Genomic DNA, 14,673 nt, shown 5'->3' with positions numbered 1-14,673 from the left:
GTGACTACAGCTTAAAGAATATTGCTACAGAATAAGGAAGTCAAAATCAGAAGATTGGGAGCGCCAAGAAACACAGAAGAAATTATATTAGCATTTCATGGTCAAGTATCCCTTTGATGTTTCCTCTGTATTCATACTGTTATTTTCTAGAGCACAAAAAAGAATTCAATTAGTCAGTTTGGCTGGCAATGCCCAAGGCAGTTTTTCCTGCAAGTTTTGCACACTTCAAACAGCTCATCTGCCATCTCCTTTTAACCCTCCACGTACCAGGAGAACAAAATGATCACAGCAGGGCTTCCAGCTTGACTTCAGAGCTAATGTTCCTGTCTAAATTATTCCTTTAATTTCTGTGCTAGAAATACAATATGAGCCTCCCTCTGAACAAACTTAATTACTTCAGGTCAAAGAATAGAAGACGTATGTATAGTAAAACTGAAATTTTACTGTTTTGTAGAGCAGAATTAATGTTAGCTGTACTTATGTTGCACATTCAAGATTACATTAGCATGAAAAATGTTAATGGCTTTGGGATTCCTTCCAAAATAGATGCATATTGACTTTTTTTTTAAATACATCAGACTAGTTTAACTGAGAGGTTAAAACCACTTGCAATGTTATACTAAAATATTGAGATATGTAGGTCACAATATTCTTCTGATTTATTTTTCTCTGATACATAGCAATGCACTAGGGATCTCATTAAAAAAATAATCTTCCAGGAGTACCATTTATAGAATGTTGATCTATTTTTCTTAGAAAATAAATAATAGTTATAGTCACATTCTTTCTACATTCTCCAGTAGCAAGATGACATGATAAAGATATTTCTTCTTAGAGTTTAAAATAACCTTAAAATTAATATCTGTGTTCTATTTCCCCTCTGTAAAAGGATAAAACACAGGAATTACAAAACCAGTCACAGCAGCAGTGTTGCAAACCAGGCAGGGTCTGCACTGTCCTGAACATCCTAAATTGAAAGGTACAGCACACCTTGGTCTCTGGTAAAGTGAAACTGCTCTTCTGCATATTCATAAAGAGAAAAGGTCAGTGGGGCTCGTGCCCACCCACACCCTCTTCAAAATTTTAATTTCTAATTCTGAAAGAAGGAAAAAATGCAAGTGCCACAGGAATTTGCAGATACCATAAGGAATGTTTTATGGCAAGTTCTTGAGGACACTTAACTAACACATTAAAAAATTTAAAATACTTTGTTCATTAACTTAGTTCAATAAAACAGCATGAGTTAAGTCAACTACTGAAAAGAAACTGAGACCCTATAAAGGAGCATTCCCCACCACAACACTGTAGGAAAATTCTACAGCAGTCTTTGAGTGGTGGGTATGACAAAGGGATATTTCAAAATACATTGCTTGCATGCACAAAATTAAATACTTCTGAAATTCACACGTTGGAAAGAAAGAGATTGCTCTGGAATTAGGCAAATCTACAACGGCAAATACACTGAACTGACTCATTTTACTTGGTTCAAAGGTAGAGACTTGATCATAATCTATTTTTAAAAAAGAGTGAACAGATGTTTGATGAAATTTTCTTTAGCAAATGCAAGCAAAATAAGATGGAAGGGCTGGAAGCTGAAGTCTGCAAAGTTCAAACTGAAAATAACACCCAGGTTTTGCATGGCAGCTGCAGAATCAGAGGATAATTCAGGTGGAAGGGGCCTCTGGAGGTTATCTGGTCCAACCACCTTCTCAGGTGAGGCCAATTTAAAACTTACACCAGGTACAGAAGTTATTAAGAAACAACAATTCCTGTCAATTGCAGTGCAAACCAGATGGCTTTAAAAAACCAGAAAAGCCAGGCTTCATCCAAAACACACTGTATTTGGCTAAAAATGGGGCAAAAATCCATTATAAGGTGTCTGAATTCAGTTCAGTGAGGTTAATTAGACAGTAAGAAAGGGGAGAACGAGCAAAATTTTGTTTGGCTTTTGTTGGAAAAAGTTAGGCTGAGTTGTTCTGACATCCTTTGGTAAGACATAGAGACTTTTTGTTGAGAGAAAGGTTGTTCGTGCAGGTTAATGAGTGTGTTGGAAGCATCTACCTCAGATTTAAGCATCTTTGACATAATGAGGAAAAATTAGAAACCCAGATGCCATTAGGACTGGGGAACTCTTCCTACTCAATGAAAAATTAACCAATGGCTGCATTTTATGAACAAAAATCCAACCCTGTCCTTCTGCAGTTCCTCCAGTTGTCTTTCCCTCAGGGCAGCCTTGGTGCTCTGAACAACCCCAAATTTAGTTCAGTTATTCTGGTGGATTCCTTTTCAGAGCAGGAAGGAGAGTGAGTGCACCTTGAAACTGAGCTGCAGCTCAAAGTGAAGTCAGCAGAGTTCAAATATCTCAATGCTCTGTTCTAGCCTGCTTCTTTGCATATTGTAGACACATTTTGATGGGACTTTGCACCTCAAAATCAGGATGTTTCTGCAGCTCTCTGCATGACATAATTCTTTTACAGTAGCTTAGTGAAGGTGATCAAAAGGGTTAAGAAACCTGGGCAGAATAAAGTACATTTCCAAACATAAAGGGATAGCTGTAAAACTCCTCTAAAATTAGAGAATGAGGTTTTCTTTGAACCAGCATGTGAAGATACTGTATAAACAAGTGACTATTCATCATTGCATTTGCATGGTACATAAATAATAATGATACATTAAAATAAATTTGATCTAAGTTATGTCACTCAGATCACACAGGACATCTGAGCATGAAGATTCATAAGCACTTTCTATATTAAACTAAGGTTACAGGGTAACCCTGTTAAGAAAATCCACCTGGAGTGGCAGCTGCAAGCTATGCACACAAAACACATTCATTTTGCACAAAATGTCGAAGATATTCCTCACTTAATGTGCCAAATCCGTACCCTTGACTGCTGCTTTCACACTGGCTGAATGAGATATTTAAGATGTATATAATTCATAAAACAAGGAGTATCTGAAAGGATCTGAGACCCAGGTTTCTATTAGTTATGCCTTTTAATTCATATTCCAGCCAACAGCTGAGCCTGCAGTTCTTGTTTAGGTGAGACATTTCTGCTTTCACACATTAAGGTCAATTTTCCTCAGATTTAGTGACTGCAAAGCTGTCTCTCTATGACTGATTTGGTTTTATCTGCTCTTTCTGGTGCTAAGTTTAATAAAACATCAAAGATCTTAATAGACAACTATCAAACAAGTCAGACCTGACAACAAGATGAAGAAAAGACAAAACTTGATTTGTAACCTGAAGAACCAACCAAGCATTTTTCTTCTTGGAATGACTTGGAATTTATGCTAAAAGATTGTTTTTAAGTTGTCAAAAGGAGGACAGCTTTGAGACTAGAGCTGAAGAACTGGAAAAAATAAAGAACCAAACTATTGCTGGCAGAGGAGAACAGAATTTCATCTGCCAAAAGCTGAGAAGTGAACGACAGAAGTGGAGACAGCAATTCAAAATTACTCTATTTTCACCTGGACCACAGGGAAAAATCAAACTCACACAAACAAAATGCAGTATCAGCTGAAGGACAGAATCAGAATCCAAAGTTTTTATACTGTAGAGAAGTTCATTTTGCTTAGTCTGTAAATCAAAAATAGCCTAGTGCTATAAGCACCTCGTAAGAAAAAGCTTAATAAAGATACATAAATAATTAAATGCCGACATAGGAATTTCTAAACTAAGAACAGAGAAAAATGATCTTTGTTTTGTGCTGCAAAAATGCATGAATGACAAGATTCCCAGGAAGAATAAAGCTGAACATTATAAATTAAGGACAATAGTGTAAAATACATATTTATTAGCCTTAGTTCTTTAGCTCTAAGAACTGAAATAAAATTGAAGCAGAGGGGAAAAACAGTTTTCAGAACAACTACTCCATTACTACTCCAAAAAGCATTTGAAATTGAGTGAGTCCTGTGATTGGGCTGCTGGGAGGGTGCATGGAAAACCGTGGCAGCACAGGACAGAGGCAGGCAGGGAAATCCTCTGTATTGGAGACAGGCCCAGCTTAAAGTCCCTACAAAACTGGAGCTTAAGATAAGCTTTCTTCTTGCTTTCCCTCCTACAACCCTTTCATCTTTTTCCTCTTTTATTCACTCCCAGACAGCCCTGCCTTTTCTCTGCCCTCTCCACATATTCCAGTAACACTCCTTTGTCTCATCAATATTTTATCCCCTCACAAGGGGGGTGGCTCATTGTAAATATTTGTAAAACTAATTCACCCTCCGTCTTCCAGTACCTGTGTGTCACCTCTTGTCTTACTTTGGGGCAGACACTGTCAGACACTGTTATTTTATTGTTCTATTATATTATTATAGAGGTCACAGCACCAAGCCTGACTTCAAGGAATGTTTGGACAAGGGTGTCAGGCACAGGGTGGGATTGTCGGGGTGTCCTTTGTGGGGCCAGGAATTGGACTTGATGATTCTGGTGGGTCCCTTCCAACTCAGGACAGTCTATGATTCTATATATTATATAGAACTAAAGACCAGATAACTTATTTTTATGTTCTGGTGGACTGTACCTTGTCACAATTACCTAATGAGGGTCAGTGATGATTGCGCTGCTACCATGATCTCTTCTGTAGTTAGTTGGTTTAATGTTAGGAATATTTCGTGTTCATCCCTAAACAACCTCCATGCTACTGGCTCTCCTCTCAGTGAAGAAGCCACAGTGCAGATTCTGGATATATTTGTAAGTATTTTAAGGATTTGTCCCCGAAACATTTTGGATCATTCATATTTTAATCTGGAATAACCTGTTAGTAGTAGTTAAACTGCTTCCCACTGTGTTCAACGCTTTCCTTTTGTTCAACACTCGCAGGGTGGTAAATCACCTGACATGAAATTGTCTACTCAAGAGCAAAGTGGATTATTTTTAACTTCACAGGGTCCTTCAATCTATCCAGGAACATCACCAAAGTCCAAAAATCTTCCTGTCCCTCCCAGAGAATGAGAGTATGGAAAGAACAGAGAAGTAATGCTGTAACAACTTTTCTGGTGATGTAAAAGCTGTAGTTACTTTTGCTATTGCAGTTTTTAAGCAGTGATGTGAAGAGGACTCAGAGCAGAAGAGAGCCACTCCTACCTGTTGCACAATGGTTGTTAGTTCCAGGCACAGTTGAACAATGTTGTTTTTCAGCAGTGAATATTCTGTCACGCTGACAAACGGAGACCTGGGACAGGGGAAGGACAGGTTTATACAGCATTAAGGACCATAACTTACTCTATAAGCAGATATATGTCAGATAGGGATCAGTTCCACACCACAGAAATGCCAAATCATTTTAATCTCCAGCAGCAAGTCGCACAACTTCTGTAATATACACCTTTGGAACAAGAGAAAATGCAGGCAGGAGGTAAACTGGATTTTGGTCAGAACATCAGAAGTTATTGTTCTTACGGAGAGTAGAAATAGGAGCTTTCAAATAACTCTAAGCAGCCCAGATTTCCTTTGTACTGCTCATTAAAAAGATGGCATTTCTGGTATGACATCACTCCTCAGCAGCAATCAGCACCTTAATTCAGAGAGCACAGTAATGCTTACTTAGTCACAGCTTCCTGCACGCTCAGATTTTCTTCAGGCTTTCCAAATTCTGGCTGAATCTGACCCCATTTGAATTTATAAGAACTGACAAGGTCATAGCCTGAGAGAATATGACTGCTGGCATTAGGTTAGGAAGATGTCACCAGGATTATACAAATCCTGTAAAGGAGGATGATTCACTCTCACTGTGATTTCTAAGGTGCCATTTATACATTCCAGAGCATTCAGATTCCAGATAAAGCTATTTACTGCTATAACTCCAAAGAGAAACAAGCCATAAAAGCTCTGTTGCTATTTATGTTTTTGTTTCTCTCTTGCCACAGTCACAGAGATGCTTTTAATCAAATTCTCGGTTCAGAAATATAAAACACCAGTGGCTGATTGTTGAGCGTTAACCAGCACACCTGTACCTAACATATCCAGCCTACTCCTGATAAATAAGAACATTTAATTTTCAGACAAGTACTATCTTTTATTTTGAACATTCTTAATTGATTTACTCAACTCCAGATTTTCTGTCTTTTTGATGGCTGAAAGACAGCTCAAACTCCACAAGCTCTTCTTCCTTGCCCTTCATTCTGAAATTTCTGATGATGTTACCAGGTGCGGCAGTGAGAAGAGCACAGAAATATTCATTTCAGGTGAAATCCAGCTGAAAGAATCTCAAAAGGTAACTAGAGCAAATTTTAAGACTCTCCTGACAGAGAAGGGTACTAAATTTTGCTTCCAATATTTGACAAATTTGTAAAAATTTAGAGCTAGAATTCCAGACCTGCCATTTTAATATTAGCATAAAAGAGTACAAGAGGCAAAGAAAGAACAAATAGAAAACTCCCCAAGGAATTATTCTCATGCACAAGGGATGGAGGAACAGTTAATTACCTGTCCAGCCAGGCGAGTAAGTTCTTGGCAGCACCAATCAGGTCAACTACAGAGGTAAGAAAATCATTTGGCAGTCGTCTGGAGGCCCTGCCATCGTAATGGCCACTCCTCCTCCTACCCGTTATGAAGTTCTGAAGGTTTTTGGCCGAGGCGTTCAGCTTGTGAGACAGAGTTCTCAGGTTTTCAGTCTCCAAACCATAATTCTGAGGGAAAGAAGAAGATTGACAGAGTGTGTGGTCAGCTACACAAACCAAACTGTGAAGTGAAACATCGTGGTTGGCCTTGGCTGAGAGGGTGGTTGTGGATACCTGGGTCGAGATTAAACAAGAGTATTTGGGGTAGGACACATGGGATGCGCCCAGTCTGTGACATAACCTCTGCTACCACCAGCACTCACAGTCCAACATGGCTCATCTGTGTCCAGCCATGTCCCTGAGGGACAGGCAAAAAGGATCCCATGTGCTGAGCCTCAAGATCTGTCCCAATCTCAGGAAGTGCAGGTGAGGAGTGCACTGTCCCCTCCCTGCTGTGGCCCACGGGTGTCTGTCACCTCGGCATGGAGCAGTCCCACTGCACTGGATCCCAGCCCTTGGAATACCTTCACCTGAGCAGAACATCCCTTTCCCCTGCCCTGTGGATCAGGAATAAAGTGGTACACGGCCTTGCTGAGAGGCTTTTACAGGAACACCCTCTCCTGAACCCTGCTGCTGCTGGAGAGCAGCTGTCCCACATGGAATGAAACACGGAACCATTGAACCAGGTCAGAGCGAAGGCATGCTGCTCCTGCTCCCCACGGCTGCTCAGGGAAGAGTCTGAGCAGAGAACATGCAGGAACAGCTGCTTGTGGCTCAGAGACTCCAGCCAGTGACAGGGCTTCATATTTAACAGTTCTTAGTGGATTTTTGTCCATTGTTCTAGTTCTGATGGAGGGAGAAGGGTTGAATCTAATTGAAGGTTTCCAAACACAAGTCCCTTTTCCCTTTATCCTTTATCCACATTCCTTCATCCATGTCTCAGTCCTTTAATCACCAGGCCTATTTCCCACTTAGACCCAGATAACAAGCACAGAGATATCTCAGCTCAAATACATTAAATAATTCAAAGTTACACAGAAAGTCTCAAACATGCTGAATTGAACCCAGATTTCTGACAGCCCCCACAGGATGTAGGACATGAAAGAATTTAATGAGCATTTAAACAAAATCAACTCTCAGAGTCTGAATTGATTGCCCACTATTAATTTCAGCTATGCTTGTGTTACAGAGGATGACTGATCATGAATACTACACGTCAATATTTTTGCCTAAACTTCTTCCTCAAAGCAGAGATTAAAGAATTGCAAAGAATACGTGTCTTGACAGATGCTAACATGGATACTTGTACTAGAAACAATAATTTTTGACTCCAGAAAAGAGAATTATACCGACCAATAAAAAACTTATAAACTGGGGTTGTATGGAAAGGAAACAAAGCACAAACAAACTCTTGGTGAAGTGGTTTGGACCTCTGACAGCTGGCACTTGGGACCTCTGAGAAATAAATCAAGGCCTTGCCTCCAGCTTGGAGGGAAATCTATGAGGAATGAAACACTTTGCTATCTCAGCTGACTGCAAAGAATTTGATTTAAAAACCCGGGAGAGAATTAATTTCACTGTTAGGCCCATATCACAGCTAAAGCACCATGGTCAGTCAGTGGGGGCTGGACCATCCAGTTCAAGACTAAAGTGCTACAGATGACAAAAAACTCTCCTCAGCTTTTTTCCCAGAACAACTACTGCACAGTTAGCAACAGTGTCACCAAAGAAAGCCATCCTCTTTTGGAAAAGTTTAAAGAGCAAGCTGTATTTGATATTAATGTGTCATCTGTTTAATATCACATCTAATCTTTCTTTTATTAGAGCTCTGAAGGAATTCCCTCCCCTGCTCTGTTTTTCTCTCGACTTCCACTCATGCCAAGATGATGACTAAGTGGATGCACTGGGATGCCTTTTCCAGCTATCAACCAGCTGGGCAGGGCCTGGTTTCCCCTCAGAACGAGTTTCATTCTGCACACTCAGCAACACATTACAAGGATGATAAACTAGATCCTCCTGGTTGCTTATTCCCGTGGAAACAAGCAGGAAAAAAACCCTCTCCCAATAACTTGTTATTGCATAAAAGCTCTGGAAACCTGTCACTGCTTTTAAGAGAGTTTAAGCAGGGAAGGACACGGTTTGACCGCTGAATCTATAAGTACCAGAGGGTATTTTAGATCCCAGCAAGTGTAATCAGCCAGTCATCTTCTCCAGTCACTGGAAAACACAGAGGACTGAGCAGGAAATGTATGTGAGGAAATCCACCTAGTGAACAAGTTCTCTGCTTTATCTTGAAGTTTATTGCTTACATGCCAATGACAACCTCGATTAGTGTCAATATAAAATTTAAAATACAGCAAAGCATAGATAAAATTTATCCATAAAGATAATCAGAAGATGAAAGGAAATTGTTCAGCACAGTAGAAGTGCTGATGCAAGTTAGTGGTTTGCTTGAAACTGAGTGGGGCACAATAAAGGGGAAAAGATAAAAATATTATGAAAGTGACAGTAAATCAATACCTTTGTAGAAGACAGAGACATTGGGTTGTTCTGGATTTAAGCGTGTCTACATCCAAGATTTTAATTTTTAAATCAAACAGCTGTAATCAACTACCAAACAGGGAAAATGTGGTTACAAATAAACCTTGAAAGTATCCCCTCATCCTGATGCTCTGATGCCACCAAACCCTACTGTGGCAGGATATTAGGAGAGGGTTGAGGGAAGCTGTGGCCTCTTTTGGGCTTCCAGAGTCAGCAACCAAAGGGATGGGGAATAGAGGAGATTGTTCCAGAGGAGAAAAGAGCCAGGAAGTGGGTACACCCCAGATTTAAACTGCTTCAAAACAAGGAATTGTAGTTTATGGCAGTGACTAGGCAGGTGAGGAGCCTTGTGGTGCGTAGATGGCAGTGCCAGTATCCAGATCTCCTCTAATTCCTGTAGGCACCTCATCTACTTGCTGTAACTGAGAGAGTCCCAGGACTGCCAGACTAAATCATTATCACAGCTGCCAAGCCAGACTTCAGTTTTCACAGCCATACATTCTGCTCCCCCTGTGTTAAATATGTGCTGTTCTTGTGAGCCACACCATGGAAATGATGCTCCCGAGCCTGGAAAGTTCTGTCTCCTGGCAGGAGATTCAGGTGATTTCTTTCTTGCACTGTAAATCCTAGAAAGAATTTCTGGTTTGAAAAGAAAGACAGAAAAATAAAAGAGAAAGCCTCTAAAAGGGACAAGAGGGTACCATTAGCATAGGCAGGATTATTTTCCATCCCAAGAGCGGGGAAACGTAAACAAGAAAGGTTTCCTCTATTCCCTGGTTTTGTTTCATGATGATTCAGGCTGTTTCATCATCAAATGACTCAATTAGTGGAAATGGATACACAAGTTTAGGGAATGAATCCTGACTACCAAAATGACCCCAGATGTTGCCTGGCTAGAATCACACCGCCACATAATTAGTCAAATTATCCTGAAATCTGGATCAGGAAACTGTCTAATGAGAATAGAACGTTGCCTAAAGTCACCAACACCCCGTTTCAGAAGAAGGGGCCAGACAGGAGCATTGCAGAAAGGGCCAAAGTAACAGCACGCCTTGAACACAGAAAGACATGACTGGAAAATCTGTTAAATACTTAAGTTGTTTCATATAAAAGCATGGATCAAACAGTAAGAACTTCTGTATCTCCACTGACAGCTTTATCACCTGCACACACTCTAAAGAGCTACACAGATTATCTGATTCGTTCAGTGGCTGATCCCGTGTTTTAGGCTGGAGCTCAGCAAGTCCTGACGCCCCATTCCATGACAGGAGTTGGAAAGGAGGATTTCAGGAGGCAGAAATTAAACTCAAGTGTGAGATCAGAGGCAGACAAGCTCATTATGGAATCATCATTAGCAAAATGCCAAGATGAAGCTGTGCTTGCAGTGACACTTCTTAGTGAGGTGTGCAGCTGATTTAGGATAACTCTGCTGGCTGCCTGCAGAACACAGATTTATATTCAGCTATTTCCCCTCTAATTCTCCCATTTCCAGGCTCTCTGTCGTCCTAGTTCCTCCCCTGTTGGGTCTGAGCTGCTGTGCTGGTGGCTGGGGTTATTGGAGGTGGCGAGGGAACAGGCAGGACAGATCCCCCCCAGGGCTTTCACACTTGACCGGGTTTTCTGAAGTACAGAAAACAGGTGGCTGTTGTCAGAAATGGTAGAATTCAGGTGACAGGAGAAAATGCCATTTTATTTCTGAGCAACCTGAAGCAAATTCCTGTTTTTCCCAGTGCAGAGTAGAAGATAGGATGTAAGAGGGAAGTTGTTGAATACTCGCTATAGTTAAAATTGGAATTTTGGAAGCTGAAATATAGGAAATCTGCCTCCAAATAGATATTTAATGCCTCTTTTTAATGTCAGGAACCCAAAATGTAGAAATAGCTAAACACACAGTCACCATGAACCTTCCTGCCTTGTGTCTGTGTCACAATTCCAGCTAAAAACTCTGCTTGTTTTGTACATTCTGGTTTGAAGTTCCACTTTTAAATAATGGAGCAAATTCCATATCCATCTGACAATATAAGATCTGAACTTTTTACGTATTCAAAGAAGTGGAATGAAAAAAAATCTTCAGCTATGGCTTAAGGTGTTCTCACACCTTACTGCAGGTAAGCAATAACATCACAAAGGAGGATTTTATGCTAATAAAGCAATCTGGGAGAATTGCAGCTACTAAGATAAAATAGGCCAAATTATTGTAGCCAACATCAAGAAAAAAAATAATGAATATAATGGGGAAAAACCAGCCAAGTGCTAATCAGTTTTTTGTAAACACCAGCACCTGAAGATCAAACACCAAGCAAGAAATACCTACAATATATGAAGAGTTTATTTCTTCTGTGGAAAACTCTCCAGCATTTTTTCTTACAGGTACTGCCATAATGAAATTGTTTTGCTGTAATGTGACATACAGAGATAAAAATAATGCATGCACGTGGAAATTTAATAGGCACAGGGTGTAATTTTAGCTAAAGAGTTTATATTGCATAAGTAATGAATTTAGCTTACCTTCAAAACAGATTTCTTTTTAATTACAGTAATTTTTCTTGATGTTGTCATTCGTGTGAGTAGTCAGTGTAATATATATATAAATATATGTAGAAATATATAAATATATGTAGAAATATATAAACACATGGATGCATACACAGCTTTTTCTGTAGGTGGTACTTTGTTACAATTTTCACTGAATAGAAAAGAGAAATAAAAGGGCAGAGGAGGAGATCTGACAGAGGAGATGAAAGGAAACAGCACTGACTGAAACTCAAGCACCTTACGTGGAATTCACCACATCCAAGGCATTTAAAACACCACAACCTAAATATTGTGCTGCACTTCCATTTCTACATTTCACGCACAAGTTTTAGGAATCCTCTAAATTTTTGGGAATTTAAAAGCTCCATCTCCAGGTACTTCTTCCCCAATCCAGCCTGGTTTTCAACCCATTCTCAGATGACCCAAAAATTGCTTTATTGTGGACCTGCAGCAGCTGAAGCAGCTCCATGGGGATGCTCTGTTGCCCTCCCTGGTCCCTTCCAGGCTCTTCCTGGTCCCCAGGGCCCGGAGCTGCCACAGCCACCCCCTGTCTCACACCTGCCTCCCTGGGGTTCCTCACACCTCTGAGACCACTTGGGAACAATCCCCAGAGGAGCTCTGGGGTTTGGGATTCTCCTCTGGGAAAACACAGAGGGCCAGATGGGACCCTGCACCTCCCGGCTGTGTCAGGGCTCTGTCTGCTGCTCCGGCTTTGCCACAGGAATGACAGGTTTTGGGATAGCATGGAGCCAGTTAGCTCTTACTAAAACCAGGCAAACACAGCCTGTTTGTTAATAAAAGCAAAAATCCCAATTAATCATACACTGATTTTACCATGAATACTTCTGACACACACATAGAATTAAAACTGTCAAAACACACTTTTTCCTTTTAACTTTCCTCTCTGGAGGGATGTTTTTAAAGGTTAACAGCCTTTAAAACAGTGGAAACCTGATTCTGAAACACTTGTCTCCATAAAAATTTCTTTGATTTCACAAAAATTTTCTGGTGATGTTTTTATAAAACTGCTTCAAACTGAAGCTATTGAAATAACATAAAATCAAAGTGGGTGAGGCAGTGCATTTCCACCAGGTCTGTCTGGTTTTCCTCTTGAAAAAGAATTTACAGGCTGGTCATCCTTTATCTGAATAGCAATTTGGAAAAGGCCAAATAACTTTTTCATTAGTGATCCTATGAATCAGTGCACAAGTTCAGGTCTAGAGACTGGATCCTAAAACTTAAAATTTCCTGAATGGTGAAAAAAGGGACAGGTATTACAATCAGATGCAAGTTATGATACCACTTGAGAAAAAGTTAAAATAAAGAAACTATGGGTTTTATTAAGGAGACTTTGTAAGATGTAGTTCACACAGTTTATACACTGACATATTCAATAATTTATGTATGTTTTATATATATCTATAAAATCCTAGCACTGTTGTTTTGAAAACTATATATGTATTAGGAAAATAATTTCCATTTTATGGCTGGGGAATGCAGCTCCAGTAAAATACGGTCCAAATTTGGTTCAGCTTTTTCTTTAAAAGCTTTTCTCCTTCTAAATCAGTAAATTAGCATAATAATATATAATAAATACACAATAAATATAAAATAAACCCAATCCTTCTGCCTCTCTAACAACATTTGCCTATCATTTCAGTTAAACTGCAGGATCACAGCACAGTTTATGTGCACAGAATGTGGCATTTCATCAAAATAAAAGTATGGAATTCATTAATAACTATGGTAATACTATGCAAATATGCAACATCATAATACAAATTAGAGTCTATTATTTGAAACACCTCGATACTTTTTTATGTGCAGCTTTCCTCCCCCTTGTTCTCCCTTCCATTATAATTATCCCACCTTGCTGGAGCAAATTGTGTCATAATTCTTTGTCTCCTGAGTCTATAATTTGGAACCTGTCACAGTGCTTCTAAGCACTCCCTACACCTTCCTATTATCTTGTAAATAGATAAATTAAGGAGATCTAGAAGTAAGATTAAATATTTTAACCTATTTTTAAAAATTAACATTTGCATTATATTTTTTTATCTTCAGAAGAAGCTTTAGCACTTGCATTGCAGTAGATATATATATATGTGTATATATATATATATATATATATAAACATCATCTAGAGTAATTAAGGTGCCCTGGAAATAATTTGACTAAAAAAAAAAGTGACTTTTATTTCAGATAAGATTTAGAACATGATAGTCTTTCCTTTAGAAATTGGACTCAGAAAGTTTGGAAGTCCAACCACTGAAAGAGGTATTTTTTTCAGAATAAGGTATTTCAATAAATTGTTAACTTTATGTTTAAGACTTCAGAGTCAGAGAATTGGGAGCCTGGTGAGAGCCAAGCAGCAGATGAGGTCAGAGATGGAGGTGCAGATTTTCTGCTCAAGGATCTCAGAATATGCAAGGCTTGCCCTGCTCTAGGCCAGCCTAAAGCTTCACAGTGCACCAATTTCTGCCCTGGGCTGATTAAGATGATCAGGAATTAACAGAATCCCTGATCTCCTGCCTAAACATTTACATTGCAGCTCTTGCTACAGATCTCTGAGCAAACTGCACCAAGCCTGCTTGGTCTGCTTAATCCAAAAGAAGCACCGTGCTTCCAATTGTGGAATAAACAAATACTCCCCCTAACAGGGTGAGCTTGAATAAACTGGAACATCTCCCTCATTTGGTTATGGAGGGCTGCACAGGGATCTATGGAGAGAGGATCCACTGCTGTGGAATGAGTGCCTAAACCACAGAAAGGTGTGAGGAAAGTGAACTCATTACACACAGAAGAGACTTTTAAAATGTCCTACAGCATTAAATCAATCAAACCCACTGAGCAGCCTGACAGAGATATTTGTGTGACGGGTGTGCATGTTCTGAAAATGCATTTTAAAGTTCTCTCTCTCTCCTACACGGTCACACAATTTGATCCAGCACATCAGGACACGTCACCAATGTCAGTTTTGGATAAGATCTATAAAATGTGGGATCTGCTATTTAGTTATGCAGACTCCTGATCGCCATAATGGTGTAAAGTACAAAGAAAGTGCATTTATTTTTAAAGTTCATGCCACTCTGAGTC

At 39.6% G+C, this 14,673-nt stretch overlaps 1 protein-coding gene across 2 annotated transcripts in view; it reads right to left on the bottom strand.

Moving 5' to 3' along the window:
- LOC121665262 (connector enhancer of kinase suppressor of ras 2-like) overlaps positions 1-14,673 on the bottom strand; it is a 174,656-nt gene that overhangs the window by 85,184 nt on the left and 74,799 nt on the right. For both annotated transcript variants that reach the window (XM_042029265.1, XM_042029266.1), the window contains exons 4-5: positions 6,428-6,630; positions 5,087-5,174 (exon numbers count right to left, since the gene is read on the bottom strand). In XM_042029265.1, the coding sequence (XP_041885199.1) occupies positions 5,087-5,174; positions 6,428-6,630 (291 nt within the window). The remainder of the gene's footprint in view (positions 1-5,086; positions 5,175-6,427; positions 6,631-14,673) is intronic.

This window comes from Corvus kubaryi, unplaced genomic scaffold (genome assembly GCF_017639235.1).
Source record: "Corvus kubaryi isolate FWS band 111438036 unplaced genomic scaffold, C.kubaryi_AGA036_p1.0 37322, whole genome shotgun sequence".
Taxonomy (NCBI): Eukaryota; Metazoa; Chordata; class Aves; order Passeriformes; family Corvidae; genus Corvus; species Corvus kubaryi.
The sequence above is the reverse complement of the archived record's forward strand: the minus strand, read 5'-3'. Positions and strand labels throughout refer to the sequence as shown.